Source organism: Plectropomus leopardus, chromosome 21 (assembly GCF_026936395.1).
Source record: "Plectropomus leopardus strain MGB_pleo_1.0 chromosome 21, ASM2693639v1, whole genome shotgun sequence".
NCBI lineage: Eukaryota > Metazoa > Chordata > Actinopteri > Perciformes > Serranidae > Plectropomus > Plectropomus leopardus.
This window is the reverse complement of record NC_142196.1, coordinates 10,833,503-10,860,632: the sequence shown is the minus strand read 5'-3', so window position 1 is coordinate 10,860,632 and position 27,130 is coordinate 10,833,503. Positions and strand designations below refer to the sequence as shown.

Below are 27,130 nucleotides of genomic sequence, written 5' to 3'. Positions count from 1 at the left end.
TTATTGTATTTTGATTCAGTTTATTGAGTTGAATTGTTACTATTTTCTGAATCAGCCTAGTAATTAAGTAAACACACACACACACACACAAACACACACCTATAGTTTTTTTTCTTAACAGCCCATTACGCAGGTGTAATATTCCTGCAGGGAGTTATAGTCTTGATTTAGTATGTTCTTAGACCTTAAGTAAAGTCTGTTATCTGCTTTCCTCACTTAAGTTTTGATATTGCTTTATGGTCTTACTATCACTGGAAAGTGTGTTGAACTCTGGTTTATGTCTTTATATCATACTATTATAAGAATTAATTTTCATGGAAGGATGTTTAGTGTCTCCCTCACAGAATTATACACTAACATTGAACTTCTATCAGCTGCAGGGCTTTCTAATCCAGCACCTGATAGCAGTTTGTTTTTTTGCGCTGGTTGATTGTATAATAATATTTTGACTACAAAATCAGCATATGACCTAAAATTCAGGCTTCTCCAAAAGGGACTGCTGCCTTATGAAATGTATTTATGGAAATTATGTCACCAAATATGAAACGGAATGTTCACAGACAGTTATCGCATACAATCAGTCATAGGTGTATTAATACCATATAGATAATACTATAGGAAAGGTAATTTACACACACACACACACACACACAGAGTCAGTTATCTGTCTGCATGTGTATTCACTTGACCCTCTGGTAATGATATCACCATAACACAGGCATGTCCAAAGTGTAGCCCAGGGGCCAACTGTGGCCCTCAAACCAGTTTTATATGGCCCGGGGCTTGACTTTCAACATAATGTGCACCCCCTGCATGCATGCACACACACGCACACGCACACGCACACGCACACACACGCACACACACGATACAATATTGGTTAAACAGATAATATCGCTTTGCATTTTTCCCTCCACATCACAATGGCAGGACTTTCATGAAGTTTGTAGATATGCATCAAGTAGGTACTGATGCATTTCCACAAATAGACAATAATCAAGCAAACACAATGGTTACCTAACAGCAGACTTTTCCTACTAGCTAGCACACGGTTTCAGCAAAGAGGCATTAAATCGACTTGGAGGACCCCAACTTTCAGAAGTGATGGAAAGTTGAATACTTTTTTGCTGAACGATGAAACAGTTGTGTTTGTCTTATCAGTATGGGATGACCCATTTGATGAGAAGCAGCTGCTCCCCAGGTATTTTTCACATAACCTGGCCCCCAAAAATTACCCCTATCCTAGCAGGATACTGGAGCAGCTGGCACTTAAGACCAGCACATGCAGTGTGACCCTATTGGTGTAAATGTGTGAAGAGAAAGACATAAATCATAGAATGAACCAACACGAGAATCACTGCCTCATGGTCGCATGCCTTCAACAACCAGTCAAGTTATATTTTATGTCACGTCTGTCCAGTCAGTTTAGACTTTGAAGGAATTTATTAAAAAGCACAACACTTTTTTTTTTTTGCAAAATTAAAGTTATCAATGTACTGACACTTATGACTCCAATTTCCAGTGAAAGGCATGCTGTGTTCCTTTGGAGACTATTTTTACTGAGGAACACAGAGGACTGATAGAGAGCTTCATCACATGGTGAAACAACAATAACCTGAAAAGCTCAATACCAACGCAAGCAATGGGCTTGTGGTGGACCATCAGAGGAACAGGTCAGAATACAAAGTTTTATCCTTGATAGTGCTTCATTACTGCAAAGAGCAACAAACTCTAAAATGTGGATGTTTCACACACATCACACTACAGATGATCTATACAATCAGCACAGTTTTAATGTGGGCACCCAAGATGAGTGTAACCAGTTCAGTATCCAACCATGTGTCTCTCGTTCTGCTCCAGAGTAGGAAAGTGTTTTTACAGAACATTATGATGTCACAATGTAGTTGAACATTTGAATATAAAATGTCATCACTTCACTTCATTATTATTATCCTATTAGACATTTGTGAGAAATTATGTCTTAATTAGTATGACGAATTCTTGAGTTATGGCCAAAACCATGTTTTGTGAGGTCAAAGGGAAGTTTAACCACCAAATTCTAATCAGGTCATTGAGTCCAAGTGGATGTTTTTGCTAAATGTATGAAAATTCCCTGCAGGCGTTCCAACAATAATACTCTTGTGTATTGGGAATTACTTGCAGCCTGTGACAGCGAGCTGGTACCTCAAAAAGAATTAGTATTATATCTGTATGTTAAAGTCCAAATTCACATCACCTCCCAGGGTTAATCGTATCCTGTCTAATTGTTTCCAAGAATAACCAGCTGATGACATAACTGCATCTGTCCTGAGATGACCAGAGGCAAATTGCAGGGAAATCTGCTTCTTATCTTTTTTATTACCGATCTATATTTGTACTACTTGATTAAATACTCTATGCTACAGTAATGACTGAGCTTTCTAATTAAAGCCGTTCAAATTCAATCAAAACTGCAACCAACTACAGCACTTTAGTCTCAGGCTGCCATGTCCCTGTTTGGCTTATTGAAATTCTTTTTTTTGGCTCCACAAGCAATAATTTAACAGTCATGTGCTATTTCACAGCTATGTCTGTTGCTCACAGATATTTCTTTTTCTTCTGAAAACAAACACAGAGTAGACTAACAGTCCAAGCGAAAGCAGAACCATGTTCACAGAATCAATAATTCAAGTGTGGCATTTAATTGGTAAAGTCTGTTGCCACTCACCTTCCCCATGGGCATGAGACAGTCTGACTCTGTTTAGAAAATTGTAATAAAATCCAAACTCAAAAGTTATCTTTTTGCCTGAACTTTAACCTACTTTGTGGGCTGGCGGGTCGATTTCAGCCTAAATGTATCATTTGAGCCCAGTAGTTTTAGTTTTTATTTGTCCTGCTGAGAAGAATGAGAATGTGACCTTCTGTAAACCACATAAGATCAGACTCTCACTGACATCCTCTTAGATGCATTTTCTTTATATTCATTCACACTGTATTTGTAATTTTTATCATGTAGACTATCTTTACTGGAATTTTATTGTGTTGGTTATTCTGCACACACAGCATCTGTTGAATGTTTGTCAATCCAGGGAGAGGGATCCTTCCTCAGTTCCTCTTCCTGTGATTTTCTAGCATTATTTGATTTTAGGCATTATCTTCTTTCAGTAGTACGTCTGTTCTGTCCATCCATCCATCCATCCCATTGTCATGAACGCAATATCTCAAGAACACCTTGAGGGAATTTCTTTAAATCTGGCATAAATGTTTACTTACAATGAATTGAGAAGAATTTGGTGGTCAAAGGTAAAAAATTTGGCACGAACATTAAGTTCAACTTAACAATGAACTGATTAGAATTTGGTGGTCAAACGGTCAAGGTCACTGTGACATGACAAGACCAAGACCAAAGCAGGACAAGACAGAGTCAAGACCAAGACTATATAAACTATTTTCCTCTGATTTCTATGAAGGATGGCAGCTGTTACCGGTGACAAAAAAGCAAAATACAAATGACTGCTGGATTTGAAGAAGGAAGTTTTCCATCAAATCATGGTAATAATATTAACAAATAAATCTGCTGCAGTCTCAACCAATCTCAATTAAGAAATCCAGAATCCACTATGTCTGCGACCGAGACAAGACCAAGTCAAAATTTATTCGATTCCAAGACGAGACCAAGACCCTCTAAATGTGGTCTCAAGACCAAGACCGATCTCAAGTACTACAACACCACCATCATGACAAAATTTCACACAAATACCCCAGTGGAATAAAATGTGAAGTGATTGCAATGTATATCCAAAGGGTCAAGGGTCAACTCCACTGTAACATCATAATGTTCTGCAACTTATCATCTTATTTAACATCTTACTCAAGAAGAAAGGGGAGACATTTGATCAGATACTGAGTTGGTGGCATTATCTTGGGTGTCGACCTTGAAACTCTGCTGATTGTATACTTTAGATCCTCTGTGCTGCGGGGTTGAAGATGTGTGTGAAGCATCCATGTTTTCACTGACATGGATGTGAACTTTAATTGCAACTTGACTGGTTTGTGAAGGAACACAACCATGAGGCAGTAATTATAGTTTTGTTAAAGTTTTTTTTTTTGGTGTGTGTGTGTGTGTGGCGTGTGTGTTATGTGGGGGTTTGCTTATGTACATGATTTGTGATATTTAGCTATTTTGTGTTAGTTGGAGTTTTTTTTTTAAAGCCTTGTACTCATATTTTAGGTTTAACTTCAAAACACTAAAATCATGTTTAAAGCAAGTGACAAAATGTTTTCTTTGAATACCTGACCTGTGTGTGTGTCTGTGTATTCACGCATTTGATGGTGGGGGAGATTGCCAGTGGTAGATAAGAGAGCCTTGAGAACAAAACATGTCCTTTGACCACAAATAACCACTTCAGTCCCTGCAGACAACAAGCATCTGCTCTTTTTGCACCTTGAACACTCTGTGGAGCTAGCTGGGCAAAGATGAATGGTGCCAAATTTACAATTCCACTATTGCTGCTTGGATACTATTATTATGTGTTATTACTGTTATGGTGACTGTTAAAATGTTTTGAATTAAATTAACATTAAAATGACACTATCAGGAGAAAACAACATTAAAATGACTTGTAAGTTTACTATGATGGCATAAAAAAAAACTTTTATAAATATCACAAGTTTAATAAAATCAAGCACGCACAACACAAACAGACAGTTGTTACTTTCAGCATTTAAGTGTACTTTTATGGTTTGCCAATGTACACAAAAACACCAACATGCTATTGACTTGGCTGCAGTTGCGTATCGCATGGCACAGAGTCGGTGTCATCAACAGTGTTCTCTGTGGTATATGATATATAATGTCTTTAATTTCATTGTTTGAGATCCTGTTGAAAACCTTTATATGCTGATGTGTGTCAGTGTTGATTTAATCTTGCTACAATGACAAAACAGATAATTTAATTTTCTTGTTCGCCACAGAGGTTCTGGTGATCTTTTTCTGCTTTCTACATAATGACTGTGTGTGGCTTTAATACTTCTTTTATTTTATTTTATTTTTTTTAGTGTGACTAATGTTTGTTAGAGCAATGGTTGTTAAAGTCCCATTGATTTGATTTCGCTTCAAGGACCTCCCTCTGAATAGACTTTTTTTATTCAATTCGATATGATCAAGACCAAATTTTTGGTTAACTGTCAACTACAGTTAAGGAGTTAACCATTGAGGAACTGAAACTTATGACCAAAATAGTCACTCTTATGACTCTTGCTCACAAAGTGGCCACAGAAATTTAGCAGTGACATCAGACTATAGTGAATGCATCATTTATTTTTGCCTTTTAAATTGACAGTGATAAGTAAAAACAAAAACCTACAACCCCACCACAGGACACAGTGCTTACAGATAACTCAGTTCAGGATAGAAAACATGTGAGAACATGGCTACACTGACCTCTAGTGGTTCATTAAAAACATTACCTGCCATGCTCATGATTCATTTAATGGGGGAAAGACGGTTGAGTAAAAAGACAACAAAGACTTTTCTCATACCTCTGTTTTGCGCTCCTCATCTCTTCTGTCTTCTGTCCTCAATCTCAGCACATCGTCTTGAAGGATATCTCATTTCTCAAATGCATTTTGAGGAGAGAGGAGGTAGGATGCACAGGTGTATCAATCAAGTATTTTTGGGTGCCTGTGACATGTAAAAAATAGGCACAAAGCTGATGATGCAGCTGCACCAAAGATGATCACATTTAATTGACACTGTTTTATATTGACAGCTTCAAAGAATGGATCTTTCATTTTGGTAAATAAATGTTGCGCCAACTGCCCAACCAGCACTGCTCCCACCACACACACACACACACACACACACATACACACACACACATACACACACACACACACACAAATACCAGCTGGACTGGTTGACCAGCTTGTTTGACCAGCCTAAGGTATGCTTTTGCATAATTTTTTATGGTTTAGCTGGTCATACCAGCTTGTGATGGTCACTCTAGCTGGTTTATCTGTTGAAGTTAAATTGAAATCAAATCAGTGTCCTTGAGTACAGAGAAGTATGAAAAGTAAAGGGCATAAATCAGTTAAGTTTGCTGTCATGTGTTATACATAAAGCTATATGTACACAACTTGACAGGCTGGTCACACCAGTATGTCACACCATCAAAGACCAGCAAGAACTGGGCCAGGACCATCTAAGACCATCAGCTAAGACAAACTAAAAACCAGCTACCAGCATAAGCTGGTATGTAGCTGTTTTTGTTTTGTTTTTTTCACCAGCAGGGCAGTAGCTTTGCTAATGTCAGAATGTTGTTTATATAATTGGTTAGTTATGACAAAATATAGCACAATTGTAACTCTACTTTAAGACTTAAGCACTGAAACTTGGTACTCACATATGTTTGCAGGAAACACAAACAGCTGCAGTGTTGGGAAATTGCTATTTTGGCAGGAATCTTTACAAACTGTGAGGAACTATAGAAGCAAACTCCGATTTGTGTGGCACAGGTGAAACTAATTTCATCAATGATGGCTCAGTTCCATATAGTGTACCAGTAAGCTGTGACACTGAGCCAACATGCTGGAACCAGCCCACCTAAATGGAATGCAGCCATTTTTAACACAAACAGTTTCACCTGTGCTTGTCCCACTATTGCCAGCCAGAATGTCTGCTGCGAAGAAAGCCCATTATTTGACAAGATATCCCTTCCTTAAACAGCAAAGGGCAGAAATTATAGTGTTAAGTCATGAATGCATCATCATTTGTCATTTGTCATCCAAAGTTTTTTTTTGTGTTATTACTTAGAGGGGCTTTAAAGGGACAGTTAAGCCCCAAATCAAAAATACACATTTCCCCTCTCACACACATACACACACACTTTCTTTTATAAATACTGTATATAAAGTTGTCTTTTGGGTCATGCTGATTGTTTCAGTCAAATCAAACTGAGACAAGGAGAAGGCTGTTTCTCAGGAGCTGAATTTAAAAAATATACGAAAATGGTCAAAATTTCATATTGATGTTAAACTGATCTCAGTAATGTCTCTGAGACATAGGCTGGGCAAAAGAAATCTTTTTTTTAACCTTCCTCTGGGAGGCCTTGAGATTCAACATGTTAGAAACCGAATGACACACATCACATCAGTTAATTTGGTATTTATTGTAAAGAACAAATGAAAATGTAAATGACAATTATTTTTCTCTTCTCCACTACATTCATAGAATGTCACTAAACACTCCACCGACTCGCATCTCTCCTCCATACAACATTCAGAACAGAAACACCAACACCAGTTTAACTAGCTGTCAGCAGCACCATGCTCTCTGTCACCACAGCATCTGCTTTGCATTATGTCTCCTGCCTTCAGATTAATAAATTAAAGACAATGGTACACATATAATGCAAGATGCTCATAGGATTCATGTTTATTTGCACTGCCCAGGTTGTTATAGGCTGTGCTGATTAGTTTTCAAGTATTCCCTTACTAATTATTTCTGTGCTGGATATTATACTAAATATCTGCTTTATGATGTTCTCATCACATCATCATCGTCTGTGGATTACATTATGTGGCACAGTACAAGAATAACGTTTAAGTAAACATTATGTACATGTACTAAGAAAAAGAAAAGAGAGAACAAAATTTGTCTTGCAAATGTATATGCTAGTTTGTTTACAGTGCAGTCTCCATGCAATACTACATGCAGTTATAAAGGGTGCATGAAGAAGATATTGACCATGCATGATCTTGCATACAGAGCCACCCCTGATGCTACCAGAAACGGCCCGCTGTCCAAAAACCCTCGCATGATTTCCATTTCATTCCAGTGAAATATTAACAAACACATCCCAGACTCTTTTCTAAGATGTGAGAAAGTGAGATCCACATGTGATGTAGATGACATCCACCCAAGTCCATCCTGTTCCAAACACACTGGCTTTAATCACACAGTGTGAGAGAACAGTCTTTCACACCCATTTTACGATGCCAAACTACACTGAGCCACATCAAACTGTGACTAGCTACAGCGTGCAGAGATGGTTGTGTGAACAGATTTGGTCTGCACCATCAAATTATAGTTGGCACTGTTGTATGAAAATGCTCATGGATATGAAAAAAAAAGTTTGCCATGGAGTAGTAATGCCTTAAGCACCGGCAAAAATACATAAATCTTTCAAATTTTAAAACCATAAAGAAAAGCACTAAAACAACCAGCCTCAACAAGCTTCTTGGTTTTACATTTGAAATTATTACAAAGGCCAAACAATCACTTTAGACAGGCATCGGACATGGAAAACATTTCTCCGTGTTGTTGGATTTAACATAATACTCACTGTGCAATCAGAAGTTGTTTTAAAAAGGCAACAAAATCAAATGTTGAACATAGCAAGGCGGACTCTCAAAAACTAGCAATCCCTGTATCCGTTTCACAAAACATTTGACAGAGGCTTCCGATGTACAGCTCATATAAAGATACATTTTACAATGAAAATTCAAGTACATGTTTCGTAAATCAACGATGAGTCACGACTTGTTTTGAACAAATGATACATCTGTTTTAAAATTCATTAAACAGATTTGTTCCTGTGTTCAGTGTCTGATGATGAACCGCTTTGCCAGTAGAATGAGAAATTAAGAAAACAATTACAACGTGAATCACTGCAACTTCTCCTGCCAGCTGAAAGCTAAATGCTGTCGTTTTTTCTATCTGAGGAATAAATATGGCAGTGCAACTTTATGAAATGAATCTGTAACATGAGGCAGAAGCTATTTGTATCACAATGCTTAAAAAAAACCAAACAAACAAAACAACAAAAGATATGTGACAATTAGCGCTATAACCATCTGAAACACCGATCATTGTCTTTGATGTCACATCAAACTCAATTCTGCGGAAACAAATTCACTTGAACATATGGACCGACATCATGTACTGAATTGAATTCACTGGCTAAAATGTCTAATTCCTTCTTGGTAAACACAAAAAGCAGCATGCAGCTTGTTGGCAAATGTTGCCCAGGGGTTCATTTAAACAATTTGTACCAAAAAGGATATCATAAACAGGAAGTGTGATTAACATATAAATCTAAGGTCACCTGATGCTGTAAAAACTAGGAGTGTCAGATCATCACGCACCAACCATAGCATAAATTGACTTTTTAAAGCAGTTGCTCTTTGTCTGTACGCTGTGTTTAACTACTTTTGTAAGGTTTGTCTATGACATCGATTCCTAATCCAGGTCAGTTTCATCCCCTAACATGCATTACACAATGTGAAATAAATATAATCACGGCTCCTACAAAACAGTGTCAACAACATATCTTTGTTTATGCAATATGATATTTTGTCATTCGGTGAAATATCATGTTGTATATACATTAAATCATGTGGATTTAAATATCTGATGAAAACCTCAACAATATTAAGGAAAATGAATGTTCTTGCATTCAGTATACAAACACAGCACTGACATTCGGTTTCCCTTTAAGCATTTCTAAGGTACTCTATACATCCTTTTTTAATAAAAACTGTATATTTAATTGTTTGTTTGAAAACCCATTTGCCTCGACCCCAGCAAGACAAAAGAAATAGACTACATATAGCATACCAATGCCCATTCAACCCTGTATTATACAAATGAATCATTCAAATGCAACCAAAACCAAAAGCGATATTTTTATAAACATCTTAAAAGGCTGGATTTTTAAATGAACCTCTTGACTGAATGACAGCGGTTGAGTGATGACCTGATTTATTCATACTTATTCTTCTCTGTGATCACACTTGATGTAATCCCATCTGGTGTCAGTCATGTCCCTGCAAATTTAGCTCAGGATTCACTGAGGAAAAAAGAGATGCTTGACTGATCTCCTCAACATGCATCTGACAATGAATTTATGGCACTGACCATCATCAAGGACTCACTGAGTCCCTCAATTCTTTGCCTCAACTTTCACATTGACTCATATTTCACCATTTTTATTCTGGGACTCAGGCAGCAGTCATAATACAAAAAAAAAGTCTTTTGTTGAGCACTAAGTATGTAAAGAACGGTAAACTTTTTGACAATTTGTGGTTGGGTTAACAGTCCATTGTCCCAGGACGAACTCTTTTGTGTAGTGGTAAATTGTTCAAGAGAAAAATAATTGGCCATGCACACAGAGTATTGCTAAGAGGTCATTTCATGGCTTAGGGATGGCCAATTAAACGGTCCATCGGTACATCTCAGCAACTGTACCTGCTTTCCAAAGAAGCTCAATCTCCCTTAGTACATTCAGTCCTGTGATATCACTCCTAGGTGTGACAAGTAAGTGTCCCAACACCTGCTCTCCCATACACTGAGAGTGACATCAGTTTGTCTCCACTGTGGTGTTTTCTCACCACTGACACCCTGGTTCCCTTAATCCGTCTTCCCATTCTCCTGAGGTGTGCTTGCTTTGCTCTGGCGTGCCGAGCGCAGCACCTTGTAGCAGCCGCGGGCGATCTTATGCATCCACATGATGTTCATGATGTCCAAGCAGATACTGGAGCAGATCCAGGCTACACGGCCACCCCAGGGCACCAGGTAGAAGGCCTCAGTGCCGTAGACCCCATACATACGCATGTAGTAGACTGGCATGACGGCGATGCGGACCACAAAAAAGACTACTGCCATGGCAACGCCATTCGCCATGTTGGGCCGGGAGGACTTGGGGTAACCTAGTACCTCAAAGAACCAGCTAAAAACACAACACACAGTTAAGAAAATGGTGTCTATCATAATAGAGATACAATTATGAAAAGGTTTTAGACAATCACAAGTAACTTGACACTACGCTAAAGAGTTATGGCACTGCTGATCAAAGTATGTTTGGTATAATGTCAATTTTGTTCAGATAAATAGTTTAAAAATGATTTGGAATCAAGCTAATTGAAACCATGTCAATATGCTTTAGTTTAATTTCCCTTCTCACAGTTCATGTTACTAATTATCTGTGTGTATAGACTAATACCTGTACAGTTATCATTTTCACAACAAACCTGTTGTGAACCTAATGTATCTGCATATACCAGTGTTGTAGTACTCAATATCTCTCTTTGTCTCAAGACCAGGTTTTGAAGGTCTTGGTCTCATCACCCTATCAACCGCATTGTTACACAGTCTTTTCTCAGTCTCACACAAACAGGACTAAGGACTTCAAGACTGGTCAAGACCACAACTGCGGGTATATCACTAAATTGCCTGTGCATTGTCAGATTTATTGGTGAAAAATATCACTTTGATTGGATGTAAAATATCCTGCTTTAAAAGCAACCACTAACTTGAGTTACTTCTAATTTGAAAATTTAGTAGACACTGACTCGGTCTCATCTTGCCTTGGACTTGTTCTTTACTTGGTCACAGCCACCTAAGTCTTGGTCTTTTCTCAGTCTCAATACAGTCTGGTCTTGGTAATGACTTGGTTTTGGTTCAGGTGGTCATTACTACAACACTGGTAAATACTTTACTTGCGTGGGCGATTCATTGTTCTTCGAAAGGCTAGTTGTCCTTTTCATTAAAAAGACAAATAAACAGCTTTAATTTGAGGGAGAAAATTGATTGTAAGGAACAAAAAAATAACTGGATATGAGCCTACTCAAGTTTTAAAACACCACACAGGTGGCCAGTGGCCCCCTCTGGTGGTGCCACTGGCACATGCAAGAAGCATTGAATCATCTTTATGTAATTAAAATTCCAAGCAATTAACACAACTTTTGACACATAATCTCCAGAAATGTTGTTAACTGAGCCCCAGCCTTGAAGTTTAAGACCCAAAGCCCAGGTCATTAGCAAGCAGGTACGTACCGCTGGTTTACACATGGTGTAGAAAACTCAGCAAGCAGACGGAAGTTAGCAAAATAAGGCAACATTCCTTGGCCCTGGAAGAACAAGGTAAGAACAGGAAGACAACAAGACATGAAAGGGACAAAAACAAGACAGCGAGTCATTTGGATCAGCAGGCATGAAGCTGATGTGCCGCCTACCCCTCAGAGTTACAGGTAACAAAGGTATCATACAATGCCAAGGCATCTTTCCACATAACCATACACTATTTCATATATCAAACATTAACTGTGTGGGGAACTGAAGTCTAAAAATAGATGACGTCGTCACCAAATATAGACCTATTTGACGGATCTAACAGAAGAGCCTTCTCCTTCAGGGCACACAATTAGTCTTTAGCTAAAATTAGACTGGTCTTTAATTTGGCTTCCTAATGATTCATTCTCCTCATCTATTGTGCACAGAAACTTACCCTCACTATGAAAGGAGCATAAAGAATTGGTGATGTCCAAAATAACAGATTAACTGTTTAGACTTTAATTTAAGCCACTTGTTCACAGTAAAGACTTGTTGACACACTTAAATTAAATTAAATTTAAGGGGTTCATCCATTTGGGAGCATGAATGTGTTGACCCCATGTTATGGCAACTATGTGATTATCAGATATTTTGAATGTATTGCTGACATTTTTGTTAAGAATGCAACATTTGTCAAAAATGAGAATGGTTCATCCTCTCAAGTATGACAGCCTTTAGGTTTTATCACTTTGAGACCATGAATACCAACAGCAAATATAATGCAAATTGAGCATTATCATATTATTTTTTATTTATGCATTAGTTTGTTAATTCAGAAATCTTATGATAGAATTAAGTGTCAATATATTTTTTTTAAAAAACCCCACAAAAAACCATCTCCTAGTAACCACAAATATCAATGTCAAATATTACTGGAAAATGGCCAATAACTCTCGGCTCTAGAAAGACAGAATGACTGACTGACATAGGTCTTGCTTCTGGTAAGAAATGAAATGGTTTTGCCTCATATAAGCATGCCTAAATATCAAAGTGAACCAGAAACATCTTGATCATATACTCCTTTAAAACCCAAATGCAAAAGGCAACATGCAAAAGTGAAGTAATTTTACATTTAATGAGGTAATAATCACTATTGCATCCTTACACCAAACTATAAGCTAACTACTGCTAACTCACGTTTCATGTCTTTTCATCCAGAGAGCAAAAAAACATACTGTAAAACTGCACAGTACTCATCTGAATACCCGCTCAACATTAAAAAGGGCATTGAACAAACACAGAACAGGCTTTGATACACAGTACAATCATACATACATTCAGCCAGCCACTATTTGAAGGAGCAATCAGAAGCCATGCAGAGTAAAGAGCAATATATTTAACTGCCACACATCATTGTTTAGAAGATAAGGGTCTGAATTTCATGTTGTCTCGGGTATGAGATCATCTTCAGCAGGTTTATGAGTGCTTGAAAAAAATCCTAATGAAATTAGCAGTGGCTGTAATATGACCTGATCAGAACTGTAAAATGCTCAAACTACTGACAGCAGTTTCTGACTTGGACAGAAGCTACTATGATGCCCTTGAGTGATCAATCAATCTTCAGATGTTGCTAAAAAGAATGAAGATGATCTTACAACCAAGAAGCTTCCAGGACACCCCATCTTGAACCCGGCTAAGTTGCTAAATCAGCTTTTAAACATCAAACACTGTGTTAAAAATTGTGTTAAAATTGTTCCGTAGCCAAATAAATTTGAACTTAGTGCTGTGACTGAAAGACGGCATTATAGAGAGTGGGCGCTGTGATTTTCTTTATCTGATTGCAATCGAAATAAAGTTTGACTCGCGTTCCGAAACTGTATTTTGTGTGTAACTCCTGACTTATTCAGAAGACAAGTCAAACTCAAAATTAAGATAAAAGTCACAGCATTCAACTTCACCAAGATGCACAAGAAGATATATTACAAGGTTATTTGGCTAGTGGTCTGGGTTTTAAAGCATGTAAAAGAAGACTTACCGTCAAGGCTGAAACAAAAGCTGGTCATTAAAACATACTTACTATGCGACACAAACAGAGTACATCTGTTTTGCAGTTTTTGTACCATATGATTTGAACTTTCCACCTAGCATGAGCATGCTAGTACCTCTAGGAACTGGTAAGTCCATACTGTGACTGGGCATCATATCTGCTCAGTGCAACACAACAGCAATAGTAGCAGACAAGACAGGAATAGGGAAGTCCCCATCTAGATCAAGACCTGCTCTGGGTTTCTAAATGACACACAACCCATTTGGTAGTTTTTGCATGAACGGGGATGACACAACCTGACTTGATGTTGGTAGTTTTTGCATGTGGGGTTTGAAGAGGTGCTATTTATGTTAAAGTCAGCGGAGGACACAGACAGACAGATATATTAGAAGAAAAAAAAGATGCCACCACAATTGGAAGCAAATAAGAAGCAACACTTACAACACTGAGAAGAAAGGCATGCATCTAACATTTACACAGCAGTTATTATATTATCATTTTGGTTAAGCTATACTTGACTGTTAAAACACACACACACACACAAAATACAGCTTATGCTGCTATTAAAAAAAATCATACAATTTCTCGAACACAGTTTTGACCAAGACATCAGTGACTAATTCATAAATATTCAAAACATATCAACAAGCTTATGACATTAAGCTGATTTGCATTTTTGTAATACTATCGAAATAAATCAAATTAAATTAACTTAATTTGGCTGTGTGCCTCTGAGTTAAATATTAATATTGAGTCATCAGAATTTATTGTGTATTTGACATGAAAACTTCCACATAAACACACCCAACACATTAACTAATAAGACTTTGACAACATATGACACATTTGACTGGGTACAGAACTAAATAAAATGAAAATGACATCAAGGGTTAACCACTTTTCAGTGGTTTTATCGCAAATGTAATATGACTACAGTAGAGTGGCTCGCAAGGTGTTTTCTAACACGGCAGTCATTCTGTTATCCGGCATGAATTTCGGGTCTAGTCTGAGGAAACAGTCATGAGTGTCCAGTAACAGTATGGCCTACTTGGTCTCAGTTACCTGACTGTTTTAGATACAGGGGCTTGCTCTTTTCTACAAATGAAAGGCTGGATTTACAGTCAGCTATGAATCATTTCTTTGTTATATCTTTATTACAAAGATGTGACACTGTTTTTATTGTATAATTATTGTTTGGGCATTGATATGTGGAAAAGTATATTGAACAAAAACAGTTTTTTGATGCACACAATAGATATATATGTCAAACTTTGGTTGCAGATTTGTTCAAATCAGCGTTAATGAGCACTTCTCTTTTTCCCCAAACAATCCATCCGCATGAAAGGTGTGGCATATCAATCACAATAAAAGGTCCCTCTTAAGAAATCACACAACACAATGCTGATGTTGCAAGTTTTAAGGGGATGTGCTATTGGCAATGCTGACTGCAGAAATGTCCTCCAGAGCTGTTGCCCGTGAACTGAATTATTAATACACACCTGCAAGCCATCTCCTAAGATGTTTATGTTGATTTGGCAGTACATCCAACCCGCCTCAAAACCACAGACCACATGTCGTGCTGTTTAAAACATATCTTGATGTGCCACACCTGTCACGTGGATGGATTATCTTGGAAAAGGAGTAGATTTTGATAAATTTGTGACTAAAAATTCAGAGAAACGTTTCTATGAAGTGCATGAAAAAAGTTGTTGATCTTTAATTTGAACCTGTGAAAAATGGGAGCGAAAATAAAAGTTTAAAATGTTGTCCAGTGTAATATTCCTCAATAAAAAAGAAATAAAGACAGAGAAATAACAGATAAAAATATGATATGTGTCATATTAAAGAAGAGCAAATCTGTAAATCCAGCCGGTGACTGGAATTTAGATAGCAGTTAGATGTAAATTAGAAAATCAGTTAAGCACACAGAGCAATGCACACTGTATGTCCTTTTGCCTTTTCTGCATATAGAAAATACAGAGCATGTATTGTTGGGGGACAAACTGAAGTTTACTTAACTTAAATAAAATGGGTATAAAGGAAACTTTAAAGAGTATAACAAACAGTAATTCTGTAATCACAAAGTCAGAGTGCAACTGACCCGACAGAATAGATTCAACATATTATTAAAAAAAAGGGCCTGGCTATCTAGTGATGCACTTTCACCTTGGGGGTCATGTGGATGACAGTATCTGAGTGGCTTTGTAAGTTTTCCCTCATCAGGGAATCTCAGGAGGAGTGTAAGGAAGAGAAAGAAGAGGCAGAACTAGGCTCTGGCACAAAAAGCAGACAGGCGGAAGATAACGTATATAGGCAGATAAGTAATTAAGAATGTTAAAATACTCTTTGTTGGCATGCACAGTAACAGGAAAAAGGAAACCCTGTCTGTGTAGAATGCTTCAGAGCTGCCAGCATGCACACAGTGGTTACAGTTAAGCATTCAGCTGCGCTAAGCTCAGAAAAGTTCAGCTTACGTCAGGTCACACAACATTGAAAAGGGGGTCAGAAAAACAAACAGAAAGCACAGAAATTGTAAGGGCAAGGTGAGGGTGGGGAGGGGAAGAGGGGGGGTCATCAGCCAGTACCATCATTGAGCATTCCATGCAAAAAATACCATATTCATTCATTTCCATCATAATTATCAACAGATCCTGGAGACCTAGAGGGTTTCAGATTGAACCAAGAGTGAACAGCACTGCCCATGAACGCTGAGGGCACTAAACACTCTCCATTTCTAGATAAGAGCCAACTGGGTACTAGCAGTGCAGCAATAAAGAGTATAATTGGCACATCAGATGATTGTGAAATTACTATCAGGCTAATGTCCTCAAACAGATGAACACAGAAGAGCTGATAAGGTGTATTATTTAAGTCAACCATTATGTTCTTTGGTAAGAGGGCTTTTACAGTTCAGCACTAACCATAGATAAATAAGAATAAAATATCAAACCAACGTACCTACCATTATCAGTGTCCTTCCTGCAATCCTACAGGAACTTAATTCTTTGCCTTGTGTCCTGTTTTTCTTCTTTTCTTTTTGGCTTTTGCCTTTATTATGTATAAGACAGTTTGAGCGTGAAATGGGGAAGGAAAGTGGACGACATGCAGCAAAGGGCCTCAGGTTGGAGTCGGACCTGCGGCAAATGCGGTGAGGAGGACACAGCCTCTGTAGATGGGCACTCGCTCTATCAGGTGAGTTACTGGTCACCCCACTGTTTTTCTGAATAACAGAGATTATTAGCTCAGAATTATAAGTAGTTTTCATGTTTTGTTGAGATAATAATTTTGCAAATTCTTAATTTTCTAAATTTAAGAGATCATTATTCTGGTAATTCAGGAAAACAAGAGCAGATTGTTTTTCCCAATTTGCTAATTTGTATGAATGAATGACATAATAATGTTGTATATTTTTGCTTTTCCGGAATTTTGAGATTATTACTCCCTTAATTCACATAATTATTCCCTTAATTCAGGAAAACAAAAGTCAAGTTGATTCAAGAGCAGAGTATTTTTCCAATCTGCTCTAGTTTTGCTGAATTAACAAGATAATAATCTCATGAATTCTCTTTTTTTCCTGATTTTAATTCCGATTTCAGTGGTTTTTTTTTTAATTACGGCGAAACAGAAAAGATATTTTTTTCCAAGAAAACTTTTCCTATAATTATGAGATAATAATGTAATTAATTCAGAAAAAATTGCATTTTTTCCCCTATGAAAACATTTCTGATAATTCTGAGATTGTTTTTTCATCTTAGAAAAACAGAGCTCATATTTTTTTCCTCTCAAAGTTCTACCACATAATTTTCTATAGCAGTTTATTTTCACTTCCACTGAAAGCAACAAAACCAAAGAGGTGGACTTTAAACATCCATAGGGTTTCCTTCCCTTATGTGTTTGTACAGTCTGGCATATGTTACTTTTTGCACTTGCTGACCTTGCCTTGTGCATATTTAACTAACCTATGGGGGCTGCATGGCTGTGAGGGGACAGTCATGGACACTTACAAATGGTGACTAAATCAGGGAAAAGACTCAGCTTGACAGGACACGGCTGTTCACCCTTGGCTGTCTCCTTCCCATCTTGCCTGCACATTCTGCTATTGGACAATAGGGCACTCACCAGTACATAGTAGTAAGCATACAACGCTGCCAGATGGTGAACTACAAAAAACTTGTCGCCTATCGCCTTCCAATAGTAAAATATTAGCAGCAGATCTGTAAAACAGAAGTAGATGGAAAAGAGAGATTACATGTCATTGGTGCAATCAAAACATTTTTTAAAGTAAACACAGCTGTTACTATAAACTTTTAACACTTCATTCAAAAATGGTCTATGCTGACACAAAAAGTTAGGGCCCAAACTCAAGTGAGTCATATCTTATTATCAATAATGTAATTGTTCTTTTGGTCTTACTTTCACAAACATTACTTAAGTAAACTGTATGTTTGTCTTACCAGATATGAGGTAGCCTGTTGTGATGGCAACATTAGTCTTCACCAGTGTAGGATCTCCCCTATTGAAAAAAAACAACACATTTGGTTTGACAGGGGTTGTGAGTTTAAATGTTCAAAGTCCGTATGTGTAGGCGTTGAAAATATCTGAATTTGCTGACTTCTTGTGGTAGTATCAAAAAGAAACAGAGAGGAACAGCGCCTGAATTAGTAAAGCCACCTCCAACTTGCAGGAGATTTCCAATTTGCATGTTTTTTTTTACCAGCCAGAATAATTGCCTGTTTGATTTCACATGCACATTTGTTTCAGTACATTTTATTGTGAATTATGTAGAAGGCAAAGTTAAAGAACTTAGTTATTTGATGCTATAAAAGAGGGTTTAATATCATGACTGACAGCTGTGTGCACCAATCGGTGTGCTATGGCGCTGATCATGATTGGTTGGATGGGTGAATGAGTGGAAACTCACTACTGTGCAGACTCTTATTCCAAATAACGTCATCACTATAAGACAGCAGCAGCCATATCTGGGATTTTTTTGTACAGTGGGAGTAAGTGGAGACGCATATCGTCTATCTTAATATGCCGTCTATATTCCAAACCATTCCTTACACTTGTGCTCTTTAATTTTTTGGTTTTGGAAAGGGTAAAAAAGAGACACCAACCCTCTATACTCTTCGTATACCATCAGTCATTTTTACTCCAGCCCCTTGCACCCTTCTTTAACCTGTGAATGAGTCCAAAGCTCGAAAGACCTGCCATGACTACGGTTACTAAGATACGACCGCACAATCTGGCGATTTGTGAAAAAAAGACAACACACTGTATAAAATTAACGAAAAAAACTGTTGAAAGCAAAAGTCAAAAACAAGCGATTTTACTGCCAAACCCTTACCAGACTGGGTCTTCATTGACGGCATCATCAAAGAACAAGATGTACAAACAGAAGATTCCCACCAACAGCGCGTGAAACGTCGACACCGTCCTGAAATTTAAAAAAAAACACAGCCGTGAAGATCGACTCCTGTCCAACAATACTGACACGTCAGAGATTTTGTGTTCAAAAAGCCTGCCAAATGGAATAGCGAGTATTGTCATGAAAAGCGCCTTGAAGCTGTAGTTTAGAGTGCTGAATTTTGAGTACTCACAGTGAATCAACTGATTGCCTGTCAGGGCTGCACACAGATTCAGACCAATTAGACTAAGAGATTAAACACTGCTGAAGGGTCGGGCAGAGCAGCACACAGTCCCAGTCAGTCATCAAGGCAGCGAGACAGTTCGACACTTCTCAGCAATCAGTCAGTGAGACACAATGACGGCCACGCAGACTGTAAGACTGCCTCGGTAAGAATCTGTAAAGTCATAGGCCTCAGCAGGGATCTCCACTGATCACTCACTTTCATTTGCTCATAAACCATGTGACCATTTCAATTTCACAAGTGCTCTCATGAGTAATAAACGGAGTATGAGAGGAAATGAAAATGAGTGATTCATGCAAGGTGGACCCCGGCTGCATCACTTAAAACACTCTTGGACATCCAGAGGCCTTCAGTCTAGAGTGCAGGCTTTCACTGTGCTCATAATGCAGCCTGTCTTTCTCACTCAAGAAAAAACACTCCATCTTCTGGATCTAGCCAGTATCTGCAATGTTCTCACAACAAGTTAGCAGATAAAACGGCAACATGACAACAGATGACACTTGGTTGTTGTTTGATCAAATTGTCTGTTCATCAGTTATGAACACTTTGTCCCTAAAGCATTCCTACTTGTCGGTTCATTTTGACTGAACTGTGAAGATAAAATAGCAGATTATTGCTTCTGTAAAATACCATGTCCAAAAGGAATGATATGAAAAAGTGCAGAAACATAATGGATAACAGTATTTTAAATAAATATTTGGAGTTTTTTTTTTGTTTGTTTTTTTTTACATTTTACAATCTGTAAAAAAAAAAAAAAAAAAGGGAAAAAAAGAGGTCGAATCAACAAAAAGCTCTGCCAAATCAAGGGTGAAAAAAACGCTCCAAGCACTGTTCCGCTGAGTTTCCACCATGCTGCCGCCACCTTGAAACACTGGCATGTGGAGCAAACATTGCAAAATACACAACGCATCCTACTCGTGAGTCAGATATTAGTGTCACAGGAAATATGTAGGTTGACTGAGACAAACCCCCCTCTGGCCATTATCTGCGCTGAGAGCAGTGTAACAGTCTCTGCTGTACATGGAGTGTAAATAATATTCAGACTCATCACCATTAAAGTAAATGTCGGGTCACCTTGAGTTCCATTCCACCTTCTGCTTGTCACTGAGGATGAGGAAGCCGGGGCTGATGCGCATGGACATCCAGGGGCTGACTTTGTGGAAGAGCCACTGGAAGGTGAAGAAACTGGTCACCGAGATGGTAAGAATAAGCTGGGTGAATGGGTCCATGGCCACCCAACCCCGCTGTGTGAGGATGGACAGACAGAAGGTACAGGTTAGGACGAGGACTGGTCCAGTCCTGTCAATTTTTAACTCACGTCTAGTAAGGGGGGGCTGCCACTGGCCTTCACCTGAATCCGTGGCCTCATAGTGTGGGAAACGAACAGCTATCAAAGACAAGAGTTGACGGATAAAGGTTTTTAAGGGCCGTTACTGATTATTAGTAGTTAATGAGACCGATTACCAATACTCTGAACTGATGCATTTACAATAAAAATAAAAATCTTTCCATCAATGCTTAGAATTTGGAATATAACAAACTCCAATACAAAACTTCATTTAAATGCCTTTGGCAAATATTAAAACAAAACAGAAAAACTCAACATCATATACAAGTTCCCAGCAACTTTTTTAAAAAATATAATGTCAAGTGAAAATTTTAAATAAGAAATGAATAAATAAAAAAATTGCTCCCTAAGGTTTTACGAAATAAAAGTTTCTCCCATGCAGAAACTTTATTTGCACTTTTTAATTTATTTAGTTTTTATCGGTGATCATTAAACAAATACCGATACAGCTCTTTATGTCTTCAGAGCTTCTACCAAAAACTGGTGGTTGAAACATTTCAGAAGTTGAATTTTTGGTCCTTCTTGGGTGTATTTGACAGAGGAAGTGTGGCTCCTCAGACAGAAAACAAAACTATCACACTCAGTGTCTGTGAGCTGAAACCAGTCATTGTGGTTTGAGCACACAGGTTGTAAAGCCACACAAACCTTCTTTCCCAGAAAGCTCTGCAACAAAAACATTTTTTATGATGTTATGATGTGAGTCCCAGTAAGCTGCACCATAAGAATATGCTTTTACACCCACCCTGAGCTTGGCTTTGTTTGCTTCAATAAAACACACCCAAGAGGCAGTGTCCAATCATTATATAAACCTTTTAGCGCTGTTACATCTTCTGAGTGACACTAAAGAGTTTTTCTTCATTGCAGGGAAGAGCATATCATCAAATTAACATCCACCTAATCAGAGTTGGTCAGGATCTACCTGCGCGTGCACAAACCTGTCTCGCAGTCTGTATGTAAGAGTTTGCTTCATATAACCATCAATCGTTATTTCTCTTCAACCAAAACAAAAGCTACATGTGTAAAACGCTGAGCAAAGTACACAGGGCCACGCTCCAGACACATCTTGGCACTCACAACCATGTGTGTTTTGATCAACAACACAATGAGTACCTGACTGGTAACCAAAACAAATACAGACCCAGTTTACAAAAGACAAGTGACTATATAAAATCTGGATGACTGAACAGTCCGATCCCTGTTTGCATAGCACACAGTGGATCCAGAATTCCCAAAACCTTTAGCACATGCCCTTGAGCTGTACACATGGCTGGTGTTCAACACAGCCACTGTTGCTGGTTGAAGTGTAGCATGCAGGAGAGTTCAGTGAACACTACAGTCACTTTTGGGTCAGTTTGACACTGAATATTTAGCATATTTAACAAATAGCTTTGTTTCGGCTATTGAAGTCATTACTCATCATCAGATCCTTCAATAGTGAAACAAAGCAAATATGTGGGGACAAATTCCATATTTCATATACTGGAGAAAACATAAACCTGTGAAATACCTTCTTCTTAGTTTTTAATAATACCTACTTTTTAGTTACTATTTTTTGGAATGCATACTTTTTAGTTACTAGTTGTTTTTTTTATGTTTTCTTATTAGTTACTATTTGTTGGCTACTTTCAAGTTAGTACTTTTCTGGAGTGCCACCTCTGTAGTTACGTATTATTGGTTACTAGTTTTTGTTTTGTTTTTTGAATGCCTACATTTTACATTTTAGTAACTAAATTTTTGGAATGCCAACTTTTAAGTTCTTTTGGAAAGCCTACGTTTTTGTAACTAGTTATTTTTTAATGCCTACTTTTTGGTTTCTACTTTTTGTTAAGTTTAGTTTTTTGAATGCTTATATTTTAGTTAGTAGTTTTTTTGGATGCTTACTTTTTAGTTACTGGTACTTAGTAATTTTTGATATGACTAAACAAGTAGAAATCATCGTCACAGCACTGGCAATAAACAAATATTGCACAGCTCAGCTACAGACTGATCTTCTGTTCATGTGTCAGTTTCAGAGGGTTGTGGGAGACTGATAGCATAGCTTTGCTGTAAGAGCATCCTAAATGGACACCGGTCAGCCATGTGCTGGAAAATGAGAATTGAGCATGGCACATGGTATAAAGGGCCATCAGCACAGAAGGGTTCAATAAAATCAATGTCATATAATTAAATTCAATATCTAGGCCTTGAAGTAACATGATGTGGAGTAAAACTCTGCAAAAAATACAAATAAAATAAAATAAATTTTAAAAAAAAAATCAGTCTATTTCCTCATATTTGCGTCAAAAGTTGGTGCTGTCTATATGACTTCAAAGGTCGAAAGTGATCAGCTCTGCATACACTCTGGCTTGTGGCCAGGAAATGTGTGTCAGGGACAGTGGTCCACTGCGGACAGAGTCCAGAGCAGTGAACTGTTTCATGAGTGCTGCCTGGAGCTATTTGCATATGGACTGATTTGACTGTGCCAGCTCTTTGTAAGAGGCCAAGTCAGTTAACTTTATATATTTACATCTCCAAAGTAAAAGAACAGACCATCTCCCAACACAGGCATACTAAAAGAAAAACACACACACACGCCTGACTCCCTGGAGTCCTGGCCTTGGTGATTTTATACCTGCCTTTGTTCCTGCGTTACGCCAAAGAAATGCTCGCGGACAAACAGTGTGTGCATTGAAAGACTTTAGCCAAGAAAAAGTCACCAGGGAACTGAAAGGCCAATTCCATTGAGTCCTCTCCTTTTGCACGCCTGTAATACATTAGCGAGCAGCAAGCACAAGTACTTTAATGTAGCATGCTGCAAGGCAGAAAGACTTTTTTCTTAATAGAGGGATACTTCAAGAGTCCATGCTGGGATTTTAACCGAGTGGATATCTGGAAGACTACCTTGAGCCATTAGAGGAGCAGAGAGACACACGCATGTATGCTTCTCGCATGTGCAGTTCCCTGTTGCCAAGGGCAAACGGTTACAGAGGTCGACTTAAGGATACAAAGCGACAACAGCTGAAGTACCAAACCAAGCACTGTCGTTGTGCAGAGCCTCTCACAAAAACCTGCCTTTCAACAAACACATTTGTTGAGTCGAGTGTGTTTCTTTAGCAAACTGTTGTATACACTGTAAACAAAGAGTTAACAATGAATTTGCTAAGATTTTAACGGGCTGCTCACACACTTCCTGGCAGATCTGTTAAGCTGTAAGAAGGCTGGTATTTATTGTCAATGATTCAATATAGACCTGCAGTGATATAGACAAAGAGGGCAGGAACTAGATCATCCAATCAGGACTCTTGAAACGCATCACCCAATTATTTCTGAGAAAAGCAATCTCTTTGCCCAAACCCAGCTAACAGGAAACGTTCCCGCAACTTTAGCTGACATTACCTACAAGCTGCAATAATGTTTCAAAGAAAACATTTTGATCTAATGTTCAAAGGACATTTAAAGGATGTTTATCGTTTCAAATAATGTTCCTATATGGTTAAATGCTGACTGAGATGTAATGTTTTAACCGCAACATTTTGAGGATGTTTTGGTGATAATGAGAGGTGACAGATCAGAAGATGTTCTTTTTGTAAAACGTTACACAAACATTTGAAAGCCACATTCAGAACATGTTAGGAGGCCCGAGATTACAGAACTTTTTTTGGTGAAAATGTAGTGTAATATGATATATTAGAAAAAAAACATTTTTGTGATGTTTACAGAGAATGCCACCCTAACTTTAAGAATAAGGTTCTGGGAACTAAAAGAAAACTTGAAAATATTACTAAAACATTGCATTGTTGCAGTGTAACATTCTCAGAGTGTTTTTAGCACCAAAAACTGTTATCAAGGTCCAAAAAAAAAAGCAGATGTGCATGTCTAAAATGGATTTGGCTGTTACAAGATGGAAATAATGACTTTGGGGGAATGAACTCCAAACTAGGCAGTGTTATTCAGACCCCCGCTGATTTATTATTGTGTCAACCATTAAGATAGACACCGGTATGCTTGGGCCCGCCTTGAGGGTAGGCCAATGTCGCGCTGCACATCGCTTAAACAGGTTTTTCCTTGAAGGCTGTTTTGCCAGCGTCATATTTACAGGAACGTAAGGGTAAAATACGCTTGCGTAAGAAGGGTGGACCTCTTTTTTTAAGAGGAAACGTTAGCCCCCACGAAAATAACTCCGCTAAGTACATCACTGGATCGCATTTTAGAGATGCTCGGGAGAAATCGATCGCCTGAAGCAAACATGTTATAAACCATCATTGAGGGTTTTTTTTCTCTTTAGGCACACACAAGGCCAGTTCACGCCGCATTGCCTGGCCAGCTGCTGTAAAATGTGTTGAGGGGAAAAATAATACTGGCCTGCTCGTGTGTCTAGTACCAGCCACAGACGGGCTATGTTAAGAGTGGAAATATAAGATCCTACCTTAAGACGTTCATTAAGATGATTTGCGCTTCACTCCCTCAACTGGTTATGGTTTCCTGGATCGCTTTCGAAGCCGTGTTTGTTGAGTCAAAGCTACAGCCATGTCGAGTCATTTTTTTTGTGTGATAAACAAGACGAGCCCGCCTCTTGGTCCACACACACGCTAACAACTCGTGGGGGATGCGGAGCTCCGCGTCGGCTTTGCGGTGTTTACAGAGGATCCCATCCGACGCGAAACGTGCATAATTGCAGAGGTGCAGATCATGCAGCTCGACGCTCGATTAGAGAAACGATGGGGGGTGTTACTGTGTGAGGTAACTCTCCCCCTCTCCGCCTCTCTCTTTCCTATAGGGCTCGAATTACAGCTGAATTCTTAAAGACACACACACACACACACACACACATGCACACTACCACAGTAGTCTGCCCAAGAACACTCACTGTGTCTATTTATAGCCCGTGCTTGTTGAACTGATCCAGGGTAAATCAGACAAGATAGTCAGTAAAAGCAAAGTGCAGCTACTGATCTTAGTATGGATGAATCATCCAGTGAAGGCCTCGAAATACTCACACTGAATCTTTGACATTTGTCTCATTTTGCCATATGTGTCACAAAGAATCCGTGACAAAGAAACCTTGTTTAAATATGTCATTGTGTTATAATCGTAGGTTGTGATTAAAATAAGGGCCAAAATTAAAGAACATACAAAAGCAGTTTTGACTCCCAATGTTTTGTTAAGCCACTGATGTCACTGTGCCTTGACCCTCCTCAGATGCCAGCCAAAGTGCAGGGTCCACTCATAAACATACCCAGAGGGTAGATGGCAGATTAAATGACCAGTGGCTGTAATTTAACATGACATTTTCTCAGTGCTGGACCTGTGTGGTACATGTGGTGCCCAAAGTAATGTTCCCCTGTCCACCCTTCCAAAAAAGAAAAAAGTTTTATTCTTATCTTTTATATTTATTGTATTTATTAAAACAAGAGCCAGTTGGGAATCAAGACAAAAAACTTAACAGAAAAGTTGAGTTATGAGAAAACATTTTTGATTGGAAACACACAAACTTGATTCAAGTCTTGTGGTGTGAAGGAAGACCCCCAGGGAACCCTCAATGACCCAAGTGAGGCAACACATGTAGGACATAATAGAATCAGCACTTACACATTTACGTTGCACTTTTCATATACACAAAGTAAAATTATTATTTGGTTTTCATAAATAAGACTTTTGGCTTATTTTAAAATAAAAGCATAGGTCTACTGTCTTAACCCTTTGAAACCTGGATCACCATCAGTTGTCTTGGGCTGCCTTACACAAGCATTAAGATCTTTGAACCCCAAATAAACTGGTTTGATTTCTTTCTTTGCAAAACAATCAGTAAAAGGTGACAAACAAATAACCTGAATTGGCTTTTAAAAAGGGAGAGAGAGAGAATCATTAGAAAATGATCAGATAACTAGGGGAAAATATCAAGAAATCCATATTCATAACTACATATTTAAAATTTCACTACAGAAATAAATAAATACATTTATTTTAGACTTTTTTCAGGTGATTTTGTCTTTTTTTTCTTTTACTTTTTTCTAATTTCAGGTAGTTTCTTGTAATTTTTTAAAATTAATTTCTCACTTACTTTTGGATAATTTCTTGTTTGCTCATTGCCTTATTTTCATGTTTTTAAAAGAAATCAAGCCAATTTTCAGGTTTCAAAGGGTTAAGATATATCCAAATAGTGACAGCCAAGGTGCATCATTGTAAATCATCTGAGAGAGATACTGCAAAACTGTGATTTGAAATGTTATTAAAACAACAAAACCCAACAGGACACTATGTAGCCTATGTATAAGACAAGTTTAAAACAGCAT

At 38.1% G+C, this 27,130-nt stretch overlaps 1 protein-coding gene across 1 annotated transcript; it reads right to left on the bottom strand.

The window, feature by feature from the left end:
• Positions 1-7,129: 7,129 nt before the first annotated feature.
• Positions 7,130-25,636, bottom strand: tlcd4a (TLC domain containing 4a). The gene is made up of 7 exons (XM_042510834.2): positions 25,264-25,636; positions 20,585-20,754; positions 19,207-19,296; positions 18,314-18,372; positions 17,979-18,073; positions 11,816-11,889; positions 7,130-10,709 (listed from the first exon to the last, which is right to left on the bottom strand). The coding sequence occupies exons 2-7, from the start codon at positions 20,737-20,739 to the stop codon at positions 10,391-10,393; spliced, it is 792 nt and encodes a 263-aa protein (XP_042366768.1). The 5' UTR covers positions 20,740-20,754; positions 25,264-25,636; the 3' UTR covers positions 7,130-10,390.
• Positions 25,637-27,130: the final 1,494 nt, after the last annotated feature.